Below are 24,903 nucleotides of genomic sequence, written 5' to 3' on the forward strand. Positions count from 1 at the left end.
CTCCTCTACACAACTTGTACAAGCCTCCTCTTATTTCTTCCATGAGTTTCACACCAAAAGCCCTGTTTTATATACCTGTTGCTTAGATCAGCCATGCACTGATCAGACAAAGACCTATGCAGTGGGTTAGCAAGATGCATGATGCTCTGAACTCAGATTACAGGTTTTGGGGACCGTTTTTAAAAAACTAAATGTATACAGAGTAGAGATAACTTTTTTTTTTTTTTTTTTTTTTTTTTTGACAACAGAACAAACCTATCTGTGAGCTAGAATACCATGTCAGAAAAGCCAGAGGGCACAATAAAGTAGATCGAAACATGTATAGATTTAAAAATGGTATTTTTCACTCTAGCAGAACAAAACTGCCTCTTCAGCCTGCAGCCCGGATACCTATACCTAAGTCACCAGCCAAACCCAAACTGTGATGAATAGATAAGCTTTTAACAAAAGCAAGCAAACTAAACTGCTATACCATGCTGGGAGTATAAGCACAGTGACACTATGAGTGAGGCTTCTCTCTGTCCTACAATTCATCTTGAATATGGTTTCAAATTGCTAGGTTTTTCTAGCAGCCCTAATACTAGAACTGCAGGTTTGTTAGAACTGATGCATTATTACTGAGAGACCACAACCAACTACTGCTTTCAATCATTTAATATCTAAGCCCTTACTATGAGAATAGAGAATCTTATGCTGAAATATTATTATGACTACATCCCAAAATTCAAAAGATATGGGTGAGACTTCATCTTTACTTGCATTAACTGCTTCTCTTCTTACAGCAGCACCAATTAAAGATGAATCACCAATATTATCTGTACCTTTCTCAGCTTTTACCAGTTTAGGACACAGCCTAGATGTTGTTTCAAATTAGGATGGATTTTTTTAAAAATAAAATGTCTGACTATTTGGAGTATGATGACAACCAAAACATGAAATCTTGTAAATTAAACTCTGTGTTTCTAAATGGCTACAAAGGAAGGAGCTCCTCTAAGCTTTCCAAGCTGGAAGAGGACTTTCACAAAATAAGGGCTCTACTTCACAGCTTCTCTCAGCTCTGGACATTAGCTGGCTTTTCTTTTTTTTCTTTTTTCCTTTTCTTTTTTTTTATTTTTTTTTATTTTTTTTTTTAATTAAGTTTTTATGAATCTAATTTATTACCAAGTTTGTACACAGGAGAAAGGGAGAAGGCAGGTGGCTGTTGATCCACTGAAATGTACCATGCCAGGCTGATGTCTGGGTGGTTTGAAGAGCACAGAAGCACCAAGAGCCATAGAGTACACTTTTGCCAGCAATGGGAATTCACTGCTGGTATTTACCTCAATGTTGCCCTGCATCTTAAGCAGCTAATCTGGCTTCCTTGGTGTGGGTTCAAATCAAAGAAATGATGGTAAGTGATGAAATGAGACAAATCTTAGGTAAGATCTCATGCTTTCAAATGCACAACAAGCAAATCAGGTGCATCACCTGCACATTTTACACCACTGAAACTCACTGCGACCCTTCATTTGGACATGAAGAACAGTGCACTGAGTTACATATGAAAAAATGTTAAGGGCATGAGCACATTATAGATTATTAGGGTTAATTTGCATTTTTCACTCTTAGGTGATGCTCTCTTCCTCCTTAGTCATACAGCTATTACTGTTTATTATTTATTTTTAGATGTTCTGCCTTTGCTTCAGGACCCTACAACCACTGCAATTCCAGATACTTATATGCCCCATTGGAGTGGAGGGCAGTGCCCCCACCCCCAGAGAGTAAGTGGAAAAAGTGAAGTACAGAGACTGAGCAACCAGCTCAGAAGGCCTGGGGCAGAGCTATGAACACAAAAAAGATCAACTGACCCTAGAGTCAGTGCTCTGGCTGTGAAAGAGAGTCCTGAAATTTTGTACCACACACTTCATCTGTTGTCATAAATCTACATGTATTTACATATAAAAATACATAGACACAAAATATATTCAGTATATTAAACCAGAGTGCCAGCCTGAACATACTAAATGAAAAGAGAAGGACAACCACACTGTGTGGTTTTCTAAAAACAATTAATTAAAACTGAATGGTTAAGGCACTGCCCTGCCTCTTTCTCCTGACACTGCAGCAGTATCTTGTGAGTGGCAAAGCACAAAGGTCTTTTCAGCATGTCTGGGCTATCCAGATCACCCTTGACTCTTAAATATCTGGAAAAATATCTGTGTAATAGACTCTGGGTGGCTCCACTTCAGATGTCAGTTCAATATCTGTTTGCAATAAGAGTACAGCTCACCTGAGATCTCACCTTGGAATTTATTTTTATGACCTGTGACCTGTGGTCTCTTCGATCAAGACTGCTTAATGATAAACAATCCTTCAGCACCTGAGAATGAGCTCTGCTTCTTCTAACAGGCAGAAAAAATAGGGAACATTTGAAACTTTCAGTAAAAGGACGTGGTAAAGGACAATATGCAATTGCTTGCACAAGGCAGTGGTGCTCCAAGAGGGGAGGCAGGGATGCTGTTCATTGAGCTGGACTCTTTTTCTCTTCTGTTAATGTCAAAGGGATGTGCATGTCTAGACTTTTTCTGGTGTGCCACCTGGGCATATAAATTTCTCTTCACCATTTTGTGAAGATTCTTGAGCTGAGGGCGCAGGGTAATTTTATGGCAAGTGACCTCATTATTTAAGTGTGAAGAAGGGCAAAAATTCCTTTCAAAGTAAATGGATTTGTATTAATGCAAAGTGAGGACGGCACCTCCCGTGTCATGAAAGGTCAGATTCTCCTCTGTATATTCTGGATCACTGGAGATAAAACGGGCACGTTTCAAGCTTTGATATTAAGCCAATTTGCAAGTAAAGGTTTAACACAAAACCCCTTTGTTCTCAGCACAGGAAATGGAGCAAACCCAAGCACTGCCACCAGGTAAGGTGGAGGGCGATGTACTCTTGCCAGACTGGTCTTGGGATTTAGTTAAATATGAAATGCTGAGCTTGTTTCACTTCAGTCACAATGAATCTTGTTGTCTGGTCCCTTCCTTGTTATCTGCTTTTCTACCTTGTTAAAATATTATTGGTGTTATTTAAGGAAGAAACCAAGGTGAAAATTTACAGATCCTTAACTAGCAGCACACACAACCCCCCTCTGCTTTGCTTCCCACCTTTTGTGGTAAGACATAGGAGCACGATGCCCCAGATACTTTTCCCTCTTACTATTAATGCAGTTTATCCAAATTAACTGCTAACCTTTAACCTTTTTTCTTCCCTGACCTTTCTCCTCCCTGTGATGAGTCCCACCTCATTCAAGAGTTCACTATTTTGAAACAGCCTGTGCAGATGCAAGCCAGCAGAGGTCAATTGAAGAAAAGACTGAATAGAAAGACAATTCCCAGTAAGGCATCAGTGAACCGAGAGTTTAAGTTGTACCAGGGCAGGAATTTAATGGGAGCAAACATTTCAGATTATTGCATGGGTTTTAAGGAACAGCTCATCATTTTGGCTGTCGATATTACAGATGCAGGGTTTTTTTAGTTTTGGAGCTAGACTTCTGGGAAAAATTAGCTATTGACAGTGGGGGATAGGAAGCTCTACGCAATGGCGAGCAGGATGCTATTTGAGAGAAGAGAAGGTAGGAAAAGATGACTTTTAGTCCTCTTTGCAAGTGATTTGTAATGTGTTCTGTTAATCGAGGCTATGACTCTCTCTCTGTAATGAAAGTCCTCAGGGGGAGTTCAGGCTTGTGTTAATTGCCTTGGTGCTCGGCCAAATTCACTGCAGTTCAGAGAAAATAAATTCTTAGTAGTAATTCCTGGGGGCCCTCTTTGTGGAGGGGACCCACCTGCAACACATCTCCCAGAGGGAACTCTGTGCATTAATATTCCTGGAATGGGCCTGTGGGGCAAGACCAGTGCTCAGAGAAACACCCTCCTGATCCACATGTCCCTCCAACAAAGCTGCTCCGTGGGCCCCGAGGGGCAGGGAGAGGGAGCACGGGGTGGCTGGATGTGCATAACCCATCCATGGGCATCTCAGGTAACAGGCAAAAACTCTTCACCTCTCCTTCCTTAGGGAGGAGGGAGATAAACTGCAGAGAAACTGTACAAAAAAGCATTTGCCTCCATTTTGCTCTTTGAATGGCAGCTAGTCCCTATCCCCAGTTAATTTGGAGTTAGATTAATCTGAGAGGATGAAAAGTGCTTAAAGGGCAGCTTTCTATAGGTCACCTGTTTTTTTTAATTTTATTTTTTAGAAATTGCCTGTCTGGATGATGAATTCAACTGGATATTTATTGCTGACTTTAATAAGACATCTAGACCTAGCAAGGTAATCTTACTTATTACAGCATGTCATGTTACAACTAATCATAATAATACTGTAACAAAATGTCAGCACTGAAAGAATTTTAGGAACAGGTTTTTAATGGATGAAGTGGGTTGTTCCCTTGGAGTTGGAATGACACCATCAAAAAACTGGGGTCAGCAGCAGCTGCTGTAGTGCAAGGTCAAAAGTTCTTTCAGTGGCTTCTCCAGAACCCCTTCCCTTCTTATTACCAACTACACCTGGTTACAAGGAGGCAACACGGCACACTTTTCCTTATGTTGAATTTACCCTGTGGGCATCTGTGTACATTAAACCTCAGTGGAAAGAGAAGGGTCTGCTGGGCAAAACACTTGCTGTGCTCAGTATAACTTCTGCTTGATCTGAGGTTCAAAGTCCTTTGGTAATAAGACTTCAGCATGAATCGACAGAAGGAGTCTGCACTCTGCTGTAGACACAATGACACCTCTGGGACCTGCTCATGAAAGACAGGGTTGGGGAATAACAACAATTTTTGCAGGATTCACTAGGTGGTGGGCATTTCTAGTTGGTATCTGTCCACTTTATTCCCTTCTTCTAGTGATTTCTGAGCTTTTATGACAGCATGTTTGGTAACTGAGAACAGAATTTAGGACAGGCCCAGGATTCTTCGTTTAAAATTATGTGTGTCACTAGAGCAACTTACAACAGCTAAAAAAAGATGATCAAAATCAAACAGTGCTAATATATGTAGCTGCCAACCTCACAAACATGGGGAGAAAAATCCTTACTAGGGAATAAGCAAAAAAAGGCTAAAAGAAAGGTGACCAGAAACAGAGGTATAAACACTGAAGAGCTGACTGCCAGGGGCTCAGACTGATGCTGCTCTCACCATTGTTACAAATTAAAAGTTCAATCAAGACAAAAGAAGAAATCCTGTAGAAGACTGATGAGGTCTCAGGGAGCAGATGCTGCTTCCATGGCATAGCAGCCTGGACTACATCAGCAACTGTGGCCTCTGCCTGCAGCAGAAAATTCATGTGCTTTGTGTTTTTCCTACAGAACAGCAGAAAGGCAGGGCAGTAATGCCAGTTGAGTTACCCAGCCTCCATTTCTTAGGCAGAAGATTGGGTAGAGGTAACTTTGTTTTTTTATCTACTACAGCTGTTCATCAAATGGCATCAAGCTTTTTTATTAGATTTCTTTACATCTGTACCTGTCAATGTACGAGGAAATTGAAAGCCTGGTAAAACAGTATTTCCAGCCTTTGTGAAGTACCATGAAAAAATCTTCAGTGTCTTATTGTTCAGGCAGTGCTATGAGGAGACACAAGACTATTCCTGCCATTACTGCCAGAAATTAAAGTGTTTAAAAAAACAGTATCATAGCTCTCTGGGCTGCATTCTTAGTTCCTGCAGACACCAGCAGTAACCCCACATTAGTGACAGAAATCTGCTGGATTACATGAACTGAGAATAATGTGTGAGATTTTAAGCCATCAAATAAAACAATCCAGCTCTCTGAATGTAACCTTTCCATGTATATTTAAACCCCTTTTCTTGTAATTATTTATACCATGAAAGCTTGTGATCACCTAGGACTAAGCCACCTAAAAACGTACAGGAAGGGGTTGGTGCTGCTTCACAAGCATGTGAGTTTTCAGGGGCTTTCTCCACCTCTGGAAACAGGAAATATGCCAGTGGTGAAACTGAGTATCTGCAATAACAGGATGGATTGTTGGCTATGTATGTTGGGGAATTTGTAGACTGAAAAACTGCAAAAATTGAATGTGCTGCAAAACTGAATGTGCACATCTGAAATGACTGTTCTTTGGTTTTAAGAGCAAATGACTTTCAAAAAACCCAAAACTATGCATCTAACACACCATTTGCAAGTGCTTGTCTCTAGTTTAAATGCCTCAAGTGACAATCCTCTTTTTCCAGGAAAAGTTTATTTCCCAATGAAATGCTATTTCAAAGTGGAATCTTCAAATACAATCAGTATTGTTTTAACTTTGCTCCTTCTTTGTAATGGCTGCAGAAGCCATTACACTCACAGGGAGCAAGGTTAGACCAATGGAAGGCTCTGTATCCTTTACAGTTCAAAGCTCCTTCTCTTATAAAGACATCTTCTTTTCTCTGGTTTCAAAACATTACCAGCAATAGCCCACAAAGTGGTTCCCTTCATTCTCTGAGGACTTACAGCCAATAACATTGGTGATTTAGAGATTTCTTTTAAGACTTGTTTCACACTCTACTTTTGAAAATGGTGCTGAGGAAAAGGAAAAAGGCAAACAGTTGTGCAGTAGGGAGAAAGTTACAGTTGTGCCACAATAGGATCAAATTTGCTTCTCACCTTACGTGTTAATCTTCTCTTTATCTCTCGTTTTTCCTCCTGCTCCTCTTGCTCATTCCGGGCTGTAAAAGATTTACAAGGATCTCAGGCTGTGGACTCATCAGGCATGCACAGTATGCAACAAAATAAGCCTCTCCATCAGCACATTAATATTTCAGGACCTCAGTGATGCACAGCCTGTCCCTCTGGGGCTGGTGAACTTCCTTCACCCGTAGATACCTCAGTCCCTCACACACTTCATGAAACATCTACTGCCTTCTTCCTTTCCCTGTCTTGGCACCTCTTGTGTTACTTTCTAGAAGGGCCAGGCAGCCAGCCAGCTCTTTAGAAACTGTTATCTCCCTGCCCACAGGCCTGGTGTCCTCAAGGGGTTTAGTGACGATACGCTTGGATTCTGCAAGGCTGCAAGGTCAATGGTTGGAAAAGAAACTTGTGCTTTTTTTTTTTCTTTCTTTCTTTTTTTCCCATCTACAGAATTATTTCTCTGCAGCTACTCTTCAGAGAGAATGGGAAAAGAAATCAGAATAGAGATGCCAAGCAAAATTTTCAACTCCCCATGACCTGAGCAGGGTAAGGAGAGAGTGTCCTTCTGTCATGGGCTTTCACAGCATCTCACTGGAGCATTAAAGCACGTCTGAGGGCAATCCTGTTTCAACAGGAAGGCAAAAGGTCACATTACAAGTACTTCCCAGGGCAAGTCTCAACTATTAGCACTCAAAAGGTCAATAACATTTGAGTATACTATTCTACAACTTAGGAGCAGTCTGTCATGCCTGTCTTTCCACTGCACTTCACTGAAAGTCACTAACAGCCCATGTTTCTAGGTGCTCAGCTCCTCAGTCAGTCAGGATCTGTTTCCACTGCTTCACTGATGGCTGAATTGCTCCTTGCTCCCATCACATTTGAGCATAACAGACAAGAGCAAACACAACTTTTCAGCTTTTCCAACGAGTACCCTGTGCCCCTGGTGTGATTCTCATCTTCACTCAGACAGGACCAGCTCAGGCTGGAATAACTCTCTGCAAGGGAGATCACGGACTTTGAAGGCCAGTTTGGGATAAGTGGCTTCATTTCAGTTATCCAATTAAACTGAATTAAACCCAAGGGGGAGTCCCACATTCCTTTCTGCTGATCCTGTGGGAGAAGCAGGCACCCCTGCCAGAGTGGCAAGCGATGCTGACAGGTCTGCTGCAACCTCCCCCTGACTTCAGTAGGAGTGGACAAAGTGCCAGTCAATGTCGTGATGTCTTACAATACGTTTCTGACCTTGAAATGACATTTTACCAAAAATACTGCTTATGTTTTCTGAAGGAAGGAAATTGATACTGGAGTTAAAAAAAAAACAACAAAACAACAAATCAAAACAAAACACAGAAGACAGCAGGGACTCACAAATGATTTTAAAAATGATAACTGGAATGCCTACACTGATAGGTATATTTCCCCCTCTTTCAATGGTTCCTGTCCTTAATGGGATGGATTCTCTTCTAGTAACTGCTCCTCTAACAATTTTGCTCTTCTCTTTCTGTCTCAAATTCAGAGGAGCTGGTCCTGCAAATGCCTGCTCTCCAGAGCAGAGCCACTTATAGATCTTTGTATGATTAAACCAGAGAGACATAGCATTAAACAGAGCCCACGCAGAGTCAAGGCAGAACTGCAGGCAGCCAAGGAGTTATGTATAGAACTTAGTTATGGCCATTCGTTTTTGTACTTGGCATATGATGTCTTTTTTTCTCCTTATTTCTCAGCCCAGCCACCCACATCCAAAGACAGCCAAAGTTGGCTGAAAGCCTTAGGTAGGTACAAGATGGCCATTAGGAATACATTTTCCTCTGAAACAAAAAAGTTACATTGTTTTAGCTCTTCCTTTAAAGTTAATTAAGCTATGCTGTTCTTGTGAAGCTACAAAACCACTCCTTTATTTTATTTTAAGTGTTCAGGAGAGGTTTTGTTTCCCTAGACCTTGGTGTGTGAGGGTTAGTCGGTGTGGGTGCAATTTTCAGGCCTGATTTCTGTGCCAGTGTGAAATGTACCCCAGTACAGTCTGAGACATTTGGAGACTACCTAGCCATCATTTTTCTAAGAAATTTATGCAAGGCTGAATACACTAGGCTGACAACTCAAGTGCTTGCATCTATCTGAGAAGCAGGACAGGGGTGGTACAGGAGTGGGATTCAGGCACCCTTCCTCATAAACCTGGCCAGCAAGTATTAGCTGCAAAAGGTGTTCTTTAGTCTTCACACTAACCCAGAAGGTCAGGACTCCTCTTGCTATGTGTCTTTGACTTAAATAAGAGTCAGTGAATTGGGTATACTTCACTGAAGGAGCTTTCAAGCACCAGTGTCCCTGTTGTTGGTTTCTCTGCTGTGGCTGCTGTGATCTTACTGTTGCTACCAGCAAGCAGCAGGACCCCTGCAATGGATGTTCTGCCCTTGCAGTTCATCAAACCTGACCATCTCATAATTATTGCAAAAGCACAGAGTTAGGAAGTGCTCATCTCATGTTTAAAGACTGGATGTCCAACCACATTTTGCCTCATGTCTTCCCATAAGAATGAGCACTAATATGGTTACACGTGTAACAGGAACATCATGGTACCAGACATGACATTTGCATTAAGGAGACTGCAGCTCTAACTGCAGTGGAAATGCTGCTTCCTCTGCCTGAGAGGTTGCTTGGTTTTCTTTGTTATGGGGATGTATGTGTGCTATGAATGGTGCTTTTGCAAACAGCATGACTTGGTTATCCTGAGAATTTACACTCTTTTCATTATTGTTTCCTGTGTCTCTCTCTAGGCTCCATTAGATTTTTTTTTAATTCCTTTTCTCATAAATATAGGGCAAGGACACAAAGTGGTGCTGTACATAGCAGACACATTATATTTACCTGCTTAATAGTGGAGCATTTTTATGCTTGCTTTCTTTCTTTTAAATATGTAACTTTTGTTTGTTCCTTTCCTGCTGTGCTTCACCAAAAGTTGAGATGCCTTGGAAATACCACATTATTTTTTCATGTAATTATTGTTTGTCAATGAAGACACACATGTTTTGGGGCAGATCTGTCTTTAGGAACCAAGCTACAAAAATTCCCTTTAGGAAATACAATATAATTCTGGTTTCAGCATATTTCAAACATATCCATGTCATTTGAGAGCCTTTATTAAATTCAAAATTAAACTTCTGTGACTCAGGGGATAATTTCTCTGAAATTTAAGAAATCTTCAGGTCGCTACATGATTGCTGTGCTTGGAATGTGTCCTCTAGGAATCTTTAAGACACTCAGTGCTGGAGATGCTGCCTCTTGCCTGACAAAGTTTCAAACTACTGCTACCAAAACAGCTCCCTGAGGCCCCCACCTCCCCCGAGCCACCCTCACCAGTGCTAGGGTGGTGTTTACTGGTCACGCACCAGTGCCAGGTGGTGCATGACACATTTTGGGTCCTGCTGGTGGCAAGTCCCGGGATGACAACATGAGATGCTCAGAGAATTGGCCTCTGTCCTCCCTAGCCTGAGCCTGGCATCCATCACATCACAGGTTTCCCCTGCTACCACCCTGTGAGACAATCAGATCACACCTGGGGGTGCCACCTCTTTCCCCAGCTTCTGCCCCTGACTTCTCCAGTTGGGAGAAGACAGAAGGAGCACAGATACCAATGGAGGGCTGGCTTCAAACAAAGGTTTTCCTGGCAGCCTTGGCTCCCCCTTGACACTACTGCCCAGTCTTTTCTCCTGTTTGCACTGACAGGGGTACCTCTTTCTACATGGGCTGCCACACGTAGCATGAGCAGATGGAAAAACCCTGCTGAGCGTTAATGTTGTCATGAACTTGGTATAAATTCTATTTTGAAGTCTTTAATGAATCAATGCTGCTAATTTTCACAGAATTATTCTTCTACTACCACACTTTTGTGATTACATACAGTGCAGCTATTTGAACAACAGAAGGTAAATTAGGGACCTTCCTAAATATACATGGTATTTTAAGGTACCATTTAGAATTACTTTTTTCTGTAGTATTTTTTTTTTTAGATTCCCTGGAATGATTGAGTTACTAACTTAAAAAGGAGAGAACTTGTTTCTATTCTCTGCTGTTTCCAAAATAACACCAATTAGATAAACAGCTTTTAAAAAAACTTTTATATTCAAACCATTTCAATGGGAGTAAAAAAGCTGTGTTTGTTTTTATCCGTATTCATTCATGAGATTATGAAATTTGTGCTAGACTCAGCCTTGCTTTCCCTGAAGCTGAAGGCAATGTATCTAACTTAACTCAGACCAGGTTCTCTAAATGGTATTTGGTCCATTTAAAACATCATTTAATGTTCTGAGCATCTACCAGAGGTTTTTGGCCAGTTTCAAGGAAGAGTTTCAAGGGAACATTTCATGGAAATAATCCAGAGTCACACTGTTTGGTTTTGTTTTTTTTTAAAATTGAATAAAGGCTCCACCTAGTCTAGATTGCTGTGAAGATTTTTAGGAAACTAATCAAGCCATGCCAAGTTAGTCTTTACTAACTTATAACAGGATGCTCATCTGTGTTAGAGCTGGATAAAGGCTTTTCAGAATGACAGAGCTCAGTTTGGAACAGGACCTGCAAAGGAAATTCAATGTCTGGATTTTTTTTTTTTTTTTTTTTTTTTGATTGTTCATTCTTGCAAATTTACTGACTCTGATTTTCAACAATTGTTTCTGCAGCTCTAGATATTGCCACAGACTTGCAAGCTTATTTACAGCTACGATGCACTTTATTATTATTAATGATGCAAGCACCCAACATACACCCAAACTAACCCAAACTAGCTGGCTTCAGGTTAAACATGAGTGGTACCAGGACTTACGTTTCAGTATGTTCCTCTGCTCCAATTCTTCAGCTGTTGGCCTCTGGCTCAGTCGTCTGCGAAAAAAGTCCAAGATCAGTTTTTGGACCATATCACATTCTCCTCAGTTCTCTGTCTTGAAGAGTTATTTCGGGGTGTGAAAAGCAGAGCAGAAAGCACTGACACTGCTCCATTATGTACTTGGTACATCCAGACCAGGCGTGACACAGACCATGCTTCGCTTTCGCAGTTTCCTCTGTTTCCAGCTCACGAGAGACAAAACACGTTATGTCATCTCGGGCATGACTCTCCCACCCCTACCCCAGGCAGAGCTGCTGAGAGCTAAGCTCCACAGATGGCTCCAGTTAATTTCCTTCCTCCCATGCCTGCTTCCTGACTTGCACAAGTATTTCTAGCTAAGACCCGGCTACCCCTCTCGCTGCCCTCTCCCCAGCCTCCCGACTGCGCCCCGTTTGTTCAAACAGTGTTTGAGTACGGGCAGCCCACAGAGAAAACAAGGGATGGTTTGGCAGCACTGAGGGCAGAACAATAGCAGCCCTCCTCCTCCACACCCTCGCTTCCCTCCTCCTCCTCCTCCTCCTCTCATGGCTTTTATTAAATCTTACACCAAAGGATCAGCGTGACTTGCTAGTCAACCTGCACTTAATAGGGTCACAACAAACACAATCTAATTACTAATGGGGTCCCCGAGCATAAAAATGGTCTGAATATTCAGAAGACAAAGCCAGGGAGAGAAACACAAAGGGGTCTTTGGAAAGCAAAGTAAACCAGAGAGATGACATCAGAAGTCAACACTGTTGGGCCTCCTCATACTCTCCTCTGAGTCAATGGGAGTTTTGTCAGTGATGCCAGTGACAGGACAGAGCCTCCTCTGCCTTTGGACGTGGTCATGCAGAGATGTTTCCAACTTGGGGGCCCCAGCTTTTGCCAGTCAGCTCACTTGTTCCCCTGTGAGGTACTGGGTACTATAGGAAGCATGATATGAACACTGGCTGCATGGCTTCATCTTCTGTGATGAAGCCTTCCCCCAACCTGAAGCTCATTGAAACGTGTCTGTCTCTGCCAGGCTGGATGAGGGATGTCTGACAAAACAGAGGTTGAGTCACTGCTTGGTGATAAGCACACATTCCCAAACCCTTATCCAGAGCCAGGAGCTCACCTGTATGCCAGGTCCATACCCCAGCCCCTCCCAACCTGTGTAGTGCACAGAATTACAGAATGGTAGGGGTTGGAAGGGACCTCTGGAGGTCATCTGGTCCAATCCCTCTGCTAGAGCAGGATCCCCTAGAGCAGATTACACAGGAACACATCCAGGTGGATTTTTGAATGTCTCCAGGGATGGAGACTCCACAACCTCTCTAGGCAATTTGTTCCAGTGCTCTGTTAGCCTCATAGTAAAGAAGTATTTTCTCGTATTTAGGTTAAAACCAGGCCTGAAGCATACGGGGTGGGTTTGAGCCCATCCCCTACACCAGCTACACAAAGGCAGAAATGCAACAAACATCTGACTTCAGAGAGCCTGAGGTTTTCCACCAGCAGAGGCAATACCAGCCATACATCCTTTGGGGCCATTTTATACCACAAAAACAAAACAGCAGAAGATGGCCCTGTACCAGTGGAGCCTTTGGAATCATTAACTTTGTCTCTTTCCCATGGCAGATGGAACAGTCTCTCACTGGAAAAGTGTTGAAAGGGACAGAAACTCATCTTTAATTCAGAAGTAAAGGATTTCTGCAAAGTACTTTGAAGACAGAAAAAGCTATTAAAATGTTTGCTATTACTGTCTTTAAGATACAGTAGCTGTTGCTAATGGGAGACTTCACCTTAGGACTATGAAGCAATTAAAAGTACTTTATTTCTAGCAGCACATAAGAATCAAAGAGAAAAAGCTGCCACTCTTAGCAGGATTATGTGGCTGCAGGAGTCGAGTTATATAGTGTTCTTAATCGTGAAAAAGCACCACGATGCTCTTCAAGAGGATGCAGCAGATGGTTGAAAAAGGCAGACTCCAGCCATCCAGGGTGTGGCTGCTTCTACATAAACAAACATCACACAAGTAAGAGGAGAAATTAGTCTGCCCAGATTGTTCCTGAAAAGGTCCTCCCCTTTCCAAGAATACAGGGACTGAAGGACTGAGCTAATAGTTCTGTCAAGTACAGTTCACACTGGAGCATTTCTAACAAAAGGCAGAAGTATTCCCTATCCACACAGGTGATTTACAAAAAAGGACCAAGTCTTCTGTGTGTTTACTAAGGTACCTGACACAAAGAAGATGTATTTAAACAAAGCTTGCACTTCACTGTGTCACTGCATCCACAAAAGAGAACAGAAATTTCTCCCAAGTATGCTGTTGGTATTTACATGCCTTCCCTCCTCCTGTGCTGCTCAGAGATCTATAGATTGTGGGATTATTCCCCAGTTGAGTCCCTAGTGAAAGTCAGCCAAGAATGTCTGTGTTCCCCCACTGTCAGTAAAATTATTTTAGAGATCCCTTTCTAGAGATCTCCACCCTGTTCAGGTTGCAGCGTGCTCCTGCCTAAATGATGAACACCACTTTCAAGAGATGAACTTACAATGGCAGAGAAAGCCAAGACACTTTTGACAGATACATTCTAGAGATCTGAAGCTATCTGCATTCATGGGTTGTTGATAGCTTCTGGACACTTACAGACCCAAGAATTTTTGATAGCAAGACTTAGGCATCAGGAAAAGACAAGGTAGCCTTGTAGTGGAACAAAGTTCTTAGAGTGCAAATGGTGAAGCACAGCTGCAGAACAAAGAAGATAATGAATAGAAGCTGTGAAAGTACCTGGCCTCCAGTACTGGTGTTTGTTTTCATCTCCATGAACTGTGGATACATCCCTATTCCCATCATCCTTTTGGACTGACTGAGCTTCTTTCTTGTGAGTCCCTCCTTGAGCTGCTCAAACAAATCCAGCCTTTTCTTCAGCCTTTCCCTTCCAAGCTCTTACAATTAGTTCTTCATCTCTTGCTCTTTTAATTTCATTTCTTCTCTTGCTGCTTCAGTGACTTCTGCTCCCAAACTATTTTTGGGTGTTATGAAAACTCTACCAGTTCCTCAGAAGAGCTTATTTTTAGCTCCTTTTTCTTGCCTCTTAACCTCTAGGTTTGACAGATGTTGAGCCAGATGTTAATGTTACAATTTTTAAGAATCCTGATACTAGTTACTGATCCTGTAAATCAAAAAACGTAAGTAACTATTGCTTTGTTACCATGGCTGCAAAGATATGGGTTTTTCCACACCAAATTTCAGTATACCATCTCCAGTCCACTGCTCTGATCTTGGCAAACACCAGGCGTGATACCTCCTCTCTTCCACCTTCCTTCCTGTGCTGCCCAGAATTGAAAAAAAAAATACTAATGAAGCCCACCTAGCTCGCAGGGGTTGATTTCAGTGGTTTGATTGCTGGATTGCTGCTGTGCCTTGCTTCATTTAACATCACAGGGGCTGCATGAGGCTGTCAAGAGGCCAGAGGTCAGTCAAGAAGTGTCTCATTAGCAGCACAATCAGAATCAGTGGGAGAAAGTGGAGGTGAGGAAGGAGCCTGGTGCAGCAGCAAAGAACAGACCTGCCTGTGAAAACTGTAAGAATTGAGAGGGATGTGAGCTGCTGCTGCTGAACAGGGACGTAACTTGGGCTGTTTCATGGGGCTGTACCAGCAGAGGTGTCTGGCCAAGGCACAGGCAAGGCAGGCCTGAAAAAGTAACAACTTTTACCAGTGCTTTCTGTATCGAAAATCTCTTGTGTGAACATGCTTGGCTATTCATGCAGTTTTACAATAACCTTCAGACATTCAAGGGGACAGGAAAATTTTGGGTTTTTTGGGGTTTTTTTTCGTAATTTGCTTTGCAGTGCACTGCCTGGTTTATACTTCATATGTTTTTGCAATGTAGTTAATAGCAGTTTTGCAAATACAGTGACAAAGGTTTTACTACAACAAAAACCATCCTAAGATTTATAGTGATGTGAAGAAAGCCTTGTTAGGTTTTCACTAAAAAATAATATCCAAACGAGATTGTCAGTGAAAAATAAAACAGTTTTCTCACATTTAGAGAGATAAACTTGACAGAAAACTGATTTTCTGAGCAGCTCTTTGTAAGGACATTGTGTGTGGGTTGCTTATTTGGTTTTGTTTTTTGTTTGTTTTTTTATTTTTTAATCTTTAATTTGCTCTGTGCTGGACACCTCATGGTGAATGAGTAGGAGTTTTGGGGTAGGAGGGACAACTGTGCAAAACAGATTGCATTAGACACAAAGTATTGGCTGGTAGGGGTATAATCACTTCAGGGATCCAGAGGAATGACTGATGGATGCTACAGTTTGGAACCTGCCCAGCAAACTGAGAACTCAGAATGGGAAGTTTCTGCTCAATGTGGCAGTGTCCTGGAAGAGCAATAAAAGCAAAAACTGTCTGTACATTGTCCCAGGCAATATAAAACACTTAAATGAAGTGCCCACACAGTGATGCCTACCCTGCTCCATAACCAGAGGGCTCTCAGGACAGAAAGCCAACTTGCTGTGGGACTGAGCGTCAGGTTCTTGCAGGCCTTGTGTCTGGTAGCACCTTTGCAGCAAGGAACTCCTGGCTGCCTTGCCTGTTGCAGGTTTTTTGTCCTTAGTTTCTTGTATTGATGACCTCTGAGAAAGAGCTGGTTAATGACTTCCAGCTCACTGTTGTGTGAACAGGACAGTGCTGGATGGGTTTTTCCTAAGCATCAGGAATTCACCTTTGCTTCTGCCTAGAGGGTAAGAAAATCTAAGAGCTTAGTATGGGGTCATCTGTATGCTTAATGGCTGTGAATATAGTGCAGGGCTTGCTGGAAAATTATGCCCCATATATTTGCCAGGCTTGTTAACTCTCAGTGTTTGCAGATACCAGAGGCAGAACTCACCAGCTCTTGAATGGTGACATCTGGCATGCATGACTCAAGAGCAGGACCAGTTGGCAAACAGGTCACAGGTGGTGACAACTGCACATGAAGCAGTATTTTGAGTTGCTTGGAACATCACCAAAACATCTCGGAGACCATCCGTGCTTCCGCAGCTCTTCCTGGTGACACAGGTCACCCAGATGTAGAGCAACTTCTGAGCACAGTGGGGCATAACTTCTGGAGCAACCCCTGAATTTATTCTGTAGATGTGAATCTTTTTACTCCATGGCAAAGGGGTTCACAGCATCATAGAGATTGCTCTAAGAGAGGAGTAAATCTGAGCTGGGCAGGTGAGAAGCCAGATGCTACAAAGAACAACTGGCCACATTGCTCTTTAGTTTGAATAACTGAGGATGTCTGATGCCAGTAGAACTGTGCTGGTTTACATCAGCTTCATAATTCATCATGAGGGAGTAAAGAATCTTACTGCTGCTTAATTTAGCTTGCCTTTTCCAATAAAAAAGCTGATAGCAAAGCAATGCTGATGAAGTATAGGCTACCAGGGGCTCTTTGCACTCCCATGTCAAATACAGAAAACTGGAAGAGAAAGATGGAGAGGAAGAAAATCTTGAATTTGTTTCTGCCAGTTAACAGTTAGCAGGGGGGCAGGAATGAACTATCTCCTTTCCTTATGTCACAGCACTATGAGCAAGCCTGAAGCTTTCTCTAAAGTATCAGCCCAGATATTGCCAGCCAGTCTCTAGAGTCTACAGAGAACTATCTTTCTCCTAAAAGGATTTAGAAAATGGGATTAAATACAGTTTTATCAATGAGTGAATAAACTTAAGGCATATTAAATAGAAAATCCCTACCCAAAGAAGCAAATATAAGAGCTTTACACCATTAAAATGCCTGTACTAGATTCCATTAAGATGTTGGCTAATTTGTCAGCTACATAATCTCTTCCTTTAAGCTCTCTTTCCTGTGTGACTAGTTTCCTAGTAGCAGTCATGGTAATACGCCCTATAACTCCTTTTCCTGCAAAGTTAAGACAGTAAAACCATAAGAAGTGTTAGCCAACATTTAGTTACCATGTAATGACTGCTCTCCACTTCCCTGCTGATTTTAAACATTCAGCACCTGGGAGATGGTGGTGATTCTGCAGCTACAAAGCAGTCTGTGGCAATGACAAGGGCAGACCAAAGTGTGCAGAATCTCTGTTCATCCCTGGGAAAATAGATGGAAGGTCACTGAGATGGAATTGAGATGAGAACTAGTTAGAGAATTTTGGTAGGAAGTGATGGTTTTGATCATTTTTGAGTATCAGTTAAAGATAGAAGTACTTTCTGACAGTGCCTTGCTAGCAAGGTACTTCTGCATCTCAGTTTGTTCCCTGGACTGGACCATCTACTCCAGTCCTGTGTCATGGAGAAGAGAGGCAATGCTTTTGCTCAGCCCTTCTTCCTAGTGTGCTGCAAGAAATGCAGAGCTGTTTGCCACGTGAATCAACCAAATAACAGTTCTCGTAACATGTATCCAACTTGGCTCTGCAGAAAAAACAGATTTTTCAAATAAAATCAATAAGATTATTCAGACTGTGTGATTTATTCTCGAAGCAGTCTTTTATACCCTTCAAATTCTGCTTATCCCAGAATTGGTTTTGTGTTGAGAAACAGCTTCAGTATAAACTTTCAGGCTGTGCCTGGTCTAGATTGCAGTGAGAATATTCAGGAAAAATAATCAGCAAATTTTCTGCTTGCTCAAGCATCTGTAAAAACACATGAAATATATAACCAAAATATAACCAAGCTGGCCCTTTGTATAAAGCTCTAGACATGACCAACTGGTTTTCTCATTCTTTAGCCCATGTGAATCCATTTTTGACTCATAATTCAAATAATGTATTTTTTCTGTTTCAGCTGACTGAGGCACTGTTTTAGTATGACTTCGATTTACTTCTGGGAAAGTTACAAGCTCCCCAAGAAAGAACAGGCTGCCCAGATTAGGTGTCCTGGGGAAAGAATCTCATAAAAAATGTAGATTTCAACAATTCTTTATGTGTGCATTAGGTCACAATCTTGTCTGACATATGCAGAACAAATTTCTTTAAAATACCCAAATCAAGCAGAATCATCTTGGGCCATGAATGCTGCACTTTGTTAAAAGAAATAAAGGAATTACTAGATAGTCCTATGACTCTGAGTAGAAGCAGTGTGAATAGTGACAAACCCAAGTCATCAGTCTTTCATTAGACCACAGTATCACAATGCACACACCTACATTTCCCCAAGAAATTTCTCTTTTTTAAAGTTGAAGCCTAAGTAGCACTAGACACACATCTTCAGATTTCATTCTTCTTTTCAGTAATACTAACTGCAAAATGCCTACTGATATGTGGAACACTGCAAGATCATCTGTCACACCTAAAGCTCTAAAATGGAGCCTCCTCTGTTTCATTAAGATCAAACCTTTTCACCAAAAGCTTGTTGTTCACATAAAATATGATCATGAAAGTTGAAATAATTTAAAAAAAGGCATGGTAGAATTAAGATCGTTATACCACATGAGCTTTGCAACTTTAATTCTCAAATCTGTCATCCCTAATTCCAAGAACAAAATATCTAATACCTGCAGTAGGGAATAAAGAAAAATCTTTTTTAGAGAAGGGAATTTGCTATTTATCTAATTCAAGAATCTATATCCTGAGCAACAAAAATGGGATGTCTTTAAGTGCTAGAAATCCGGAGGGAAAAATGTAGTAAAGCACTGGTTGGAAATCTAAAACATGCCAGAAAAAACAGATGGATATTAGAACTCATTGTAATAAAGACAAAAATGTTCTGAAATGTTATCAATTGTTCTGTTGTCTGTACAGCATTGTGAGAAGACACTTGCTTCTCCAAAGGTAATAATATTGAACCAAAAGATGATTTTACAAAGCTAAAGGGACCATAATCTACAGTTCAAGGTCAATCAGTGAATGACTGAATAAAATGGCACCACAAAAAAAAAAAAAAAAAAAAAAAATCTAAGCTGTTAAGATATGCTTGCATTCTATAGGCATTATTGTGACTGGTTTGTTTTAAAATATCTTCTCTTCATAGTAATGTGGTTTTGTGTCTGTGAACAGCAGAGAGTTTTTATTTACAGCAGTGAGTCTTTAATGATGCATTTTTGAAGGAAAAATTTAGATGCTAAACCTTAGAAGCATTATATGCCTTACTCCTCATAGTAAGTTACTTTCTTTTTTTCTGGTTAAATACAATGTTCTTTTGTTCCAAATACTAATTTTTGGAGATTTCTCCTGCCATCTTCTGCACTTAATCAGTTTTGATGTGTGACCCTGTATTCAAAAGATTCATAAGAGACCGGATTACCATTAATGTATTTGCAAAGGAGTCCCAGTCTGCTGCTGCTGAAGGGCTCAGGGAAGCTCACATGGCTGAGCATGGTTTGATAGAGGAGTAAAGCAGCGACTCCTGAGCATGTCTGGTGGCCTTGGATGGCACAGAAGTGATGCTTTAGGTGGGAACAAGGCCTTTGGAGACAGTGAAGAAACCACGGAGCTCCCATGGAGCTGAGGGATGACAAATGGAAACACAGTCCCCACACCTCAAGCCTCCTACAACCTTTTAAAACCCAGTGCCCCTCTCCTCTAAGGTTCCCTTTTTGAGAAATCTGCTGCCGCAATCTTAAATTTTGCCCATGCTGAGAAGCAGCTGCTGGCTCTGTGGAAGAGCTAAGGTCTGAAGCATGCAATGAAGGAACCATCTTCCCTGTATTTAGCTGGCACAAAAATGAGACCTCCTGATGGGCCTCTGTGGATGACAGTGACTACATGGTGATTATATATGGACCACAGTGACTGTATGTACATTAGCAGGTATTTTACACATCCAGCACTGTCAGCGTGCAATTTATCTAACTAAAAGAGCAACAGCTCCCTATCTTGTTACTCACATACATGCTAACACATCTGTGACTCTAAAATATCAAGCCAGGGACATTTAAAACAAACAGACCAATTCTGGTTGGCAGTCCAAATAATCTATAACCAACGTGGCAAATCTCGGACCAAAATGCAAAAAGCTGTTGGTTTTAACACAAGGGAAGCTTGTGCAGGGAGCTTCAGTAGCTTGCTCATGGCAAGCTCAACACTTACATGGACAACCTGAGAAAGTCTCCTGTGTTACTGCAGCAGCTACAGACCAATAAAGGAATGGGGAGAGAGGAATTATGGATGTCCTCTGAATGTATTGGTTTGCTATAGACCATTTTACCAGTGCCAGCATGAAGAAAGGCAAACAAACATTACTAAGAAAACCAAATTCATCTCCAAACAGGCACTTTACATTGGTATTGTGAATTTAAAAATCTCCAACTTCTCCACTTTCTGAGAAATGAATCAAAAGCTAAACTACTCAGTGAATTGGAACAGAACAATACAAGAATTCCAAATAAATGCTTCTCTAAAAGAAGTTGACAGTGTTAGCAACCCACAACAACAGTAATTCAGTTTCTAGGACAAAAGATGCATAGGAAACAGCACAGTGCCTACACATTTTCTTGTTACTGAAGTGGAAAATTCCAGGAAGTGAACAAATTTGAGAGCTTTAAGAGTGATTAACTATGTTGTGCCAGTGGGATTTCAGAACCCCAGACTGTGTGAAAGGCAGGTGATAAATAGCAGGGACTTACTGCAAAAGGCCATGGCCTAAAATGTTCATGTGAAGATTAAGAATTAGGGCTGGATGAAGTGTTTGTGACCAACAGCAGAATTGCTGAAAAATTGAGTTCCAGCAAGTCAGAAATTATCGGAGAGGTGAGGTCTTAGTGAGTAGGCACTAAACATACTTTTCTTAAAAAAAAAGAAAAAGCATTAAAGAATGCATTGAATAAAATGCTAGTTTTCAACTTGTAATAAAAATCAGCATAATGTAATGTAACAATAAATTTGCTATTTTTATTCACTTTTCCCTACCTACTTGTTAATTATTTTGTTCCATCTGACTACGAAATACAAAAATCTCCCTTATTCTACCAACCCCAGTAGACACAACTCTTTTTGCAGTACTTGCTATGGCAGCTACAAGCACAAATCTGCTGAAAACAGGATAGAAAAAGAGCTCTCCCCAGCAGCAGTGTTGCAATCTCTGGGTCATTCCTAGGCCTATAATAGTCACATCTGGATCTGTGATACCTGCTGATAAGGCTGGGTCTTTGCATACGTTTCCCAACATTGATTCTTTTGTATCTACATCAGTGTTTGCAAATTTATTTCTTACCTTTCTAGAGAAAAGGCCAAATCTACACTGGTATTTGCCCATTATATAAATTCCCACCTCATTCAAGAACACAACCTGCCCCATTCTAGCTGCTCTTTATTCAAGACCTTCACTGCCAGAGTCAGCCTCTGCCTCTTGTGGTTTATCAAAGTCCAGAAATATTTTTTTTTAAATTGTAACCTCTCATGGCACATCAATGGAAACATGCTGCACCAGAGGCAGAAAATACCAAGATTTAAAAAAATAAAAAACCCTTTAAAAACCCACAACTTGTTCACCTGGTTAAAATTAAAACCCCTCACACCTCAGGAAACTGCAGTTATTTTGAAAAGGTATTAGCCATGATTTGTGGACAGTTATAGCATCACTTTTAGGTTTAAATCTAGTGGCCTAAAAGCATGATAAGAGATTTTTCACTCAGGAGAATTCTTGTCCCATCTACATTACTCTCCAAGTTATGTCTCTCCAAGTTACTGAGATGCACGTAATTACCCAGAGGCTAAAAATTTTGACCATAAAGTGATAATCTTTTTTTGTTGTTGTTGCTTTGTGTAAGTATTTCCACAGCAAAACAAATGGAATGTTACAAAGAGGCTTATTGCATCAAACAAGGAATTAGCAGCAGGAACCAATAATCTCCAAAGTAACAAAGACCCTATTTCCAGGCAAATACTCTTAACTTCAAAATAAACAAAAAAAATCCCTATGAAACAAAACACTTCCAGAGGGACAGTCAAACCCTGTGTGCCATGCTGAATAAGCTGCAGTCTTTCTCTTCATCTTCTGCATAGTGTGACATCAGCTTTTTACATTTTCTCCTCCAAGTTTTGAAAGCCCAGCTCAACCCCTACTGAAGTTCCTCCACTCACAGTTTTCCAACAAGTACCAGGTACCTGTACTCTTGCCTGCACGGTCCCCAGCCACCCCTGACACTTTATCAATGTAAAAACCTGCTTCATTGCCACAATCTAGCTGCTAAGGGGAAAAAAAAACCCAAACTGTATTCTTTTTATTATTTGTGTCCTTATTTAGAGCTGATGCTGAACTAAGGAGGGGAAGGGAATGCCCAACATCTTTCATCTTTCTTATATGTAATAGGGGAGAAACCTGTTCTGACCCAGCTGAACTAAAGAAACATTTCTCCTTTATCCTTCAGACACTTCATTTCTTAAACACCATTGTGACAGCATTGTAGATGTCCTCCCTGTCACCTTTCAAACTAAGGTGCTACTAAACCCAGCATTTTTGCCATTATTTGTCCTCCAACTAAAGACTGCCTTGAATTAGTGGTTGTTTTTAGCTCTTCATAGGTCTGAACAGTTTATGTAGCTGGCATTCAGGCAGGGGCTGAAGAAAGTTAACATTTAAAACACCTTGTATGCAAGTTGAGCAAAGTATTGTTGCACATGGCTGCTGACATGCCATAAGAGAAGCCTGAATTCTCCTGCAGCCCACACTCAGGTGCCAGGACTCAACCCTGGGCTTTTAGCCACCCTAGTTTGTGGCATCCACTTGTTTCCTGCATATCCACCTGCAGTGAAGGCAAGGAGAAGGGGCTTGGAGGGAGGTAACAAAAGGAATTAGCACACTCGTCCTGGCAAAAATCCTTTCTGAGAATGTATTGATGATGCACAAAGTGTTTGTAAAACTGGGAACTGCGTCTACTGCTACGAGAGGCTGCAGATTGTTACTAAAACATGCTGGGTAGGATGGCCTGGACAAACAGGTATAGTGCCTGCTTCCCAGATCTGCCCAACTTCATTATTAGCTTAAAACATGCAATTTCTCATGCATCAGCATTAAGCTTAAGTAAAAGAAGAATACACTTTCTCAGACCTTCCTTCCATCCTCTACTGGCCACAGCCGTGTGGACTTGTGTTTTGCTTTACAAGTATACTGAAATTATATCTATTCCTTACAGTTTATTGGGTGTTTGACCCACTCTCATGACTGGAGATTGCCTAGTGCTAGTAAGAACTTTGCTCCTCCTTGACTGCAGTGGTGCTCTGCTGAGCCCAGCTAATGAACACCAGCTGCTAGGGGAGAAGGAAAAAATGTCACACACACAAAAAAAAAAAAGTCTCACAACTACTATTCTCTACATTTTCAAACTCTGATGAGCAGTGTTTCTGGCAAAACGTGCATAAGATACATGCTTCCAACCTATTTTCTTACTAGAACCATTAGAACACTGCTGTACTTTGCACTACTGGCAACCACTGCTGTTGCATAGATAGCAGACACCACCACTGCAGTGTCTGGGATGTTTCTGAGAGAGAGAAAGAACAACACACTGCTGCTCATTGTCTCTGGATCCACTCAGAAGGCAGATCTTAAGAGTCTGCCTTGAAAGAGCTAGAAAAGGAGAAAAGAGCTATAGAAAGGTGCAAAGAATTGGAAAAAATCTTGGAAGTAAAACTAGGACTCTGGGGTCCACCTATGGCAGAGGTGGACTGAGGGAATGGGGAGGTGCAGTGCTGGGACAAATGCTTGTTGGGGGAAGCTGGGCATCTGGAGTTGATTTCCATGTGAATACAGTGTGCCTGTGAGATGTTCTTGTTTAGAAACTGTGTCCTGGTAATTTTTTCCATGGAGAGGAGCATGAGGAGTCTGGTCTCCAGGGCTAATCCCATACTCTCTTGGAACTGAAGTGAGCCAGCAACTTTTATGGTCTACATGTCATAGCCAGGCTTTTGTCAGAGCTTGTGACCTGACTAAACTGTCTCTGTTGGCAAAGCCATTGTGCAATAACCCAAAGCAGAATAAATTTGTCAAACATTGCATCATAATAGCTTTATGAGGCACATTCAAAGTAACATTAGACTGAGGGGAGTGAAGGTAGTCAGGGTTCAAAAAGCACACAAAAAGCCAACAATGGCGTGCACCTCAAAAAGCAAAGATGTTGCTAACTTTGTCAGCTCTTTTAATACCTTGTGCTATCACAGAATGGTGGAAGTTGGTAGGCACATCTGGAGGTCATCTGGTCCAACACCCCTGCTCAAGCAAGGCTCCCTAGAGACAGGCATTTGAATGGCTTCAAGGAGGGAGACTACACCCTGGGCAACCTATGCCAGTGCTTGGTCACCCTCACAGTGAAAAAAAAGTGTTTCTCAGCCAGCACCTCCTTTCAGTTTGTGCCTGTTGACTCTGGTCCTGTCATTGGGCACCACTGAGAAAACCCTGGCTCCATCCCCTTTGCACTCTCCCTTCAGGTATTTAAACACACGGATAAGCTCCTTCCTAGAGTCTTTTCTTGAAGCT

The 24,903-nt window shown here is 41.5% G+C and overlaps 1 protein-coding gene across 3 annotated transcripts in view; it reads right to left on the reverse strand.

The window, feature by feature from the left end:
• Positions 1–24,903, reverse strand: part of PHACTR1 (phosphatase and actin regulator 1) — a 297,876-nt gene that overhangs the window by 12,031 nt on the left and 260,942 nt on the right. For all 3 annotated transcript variants that reach the window (XM_071736427.1, XM_071736425.1, XM_071736426.1), the window contains 2 exons: positions 11,465–11,520; positions 6,628–6,689 (listed from right to left, as the gene is read on the reverse strand). In XM_071736427.1, the coding sequence (XP_071592528.1) occupies positions 6,628–6,689; positions 11,465–11,520 (118 nt within the window). The remainder of the gene's footprint in view (positions 1–6,627; positions 6,690–11,464; positions 11,521–24,903) is intronic.

The sequence above is a fragment of the Heliangelus exortis genome, chromosome 2 (assembly GCF_036169615.1).
Source record: "Heliangelus exortis chromosome 2, bHelExo1.hap1, whole genome shotgun sequence".
NCBI classification, from domain to species: Eukaryota; Metazoa; Chordata; class Aves; order Apodiformes; family Trochilidae; genus Heliangelus; species Heliangelus exortis.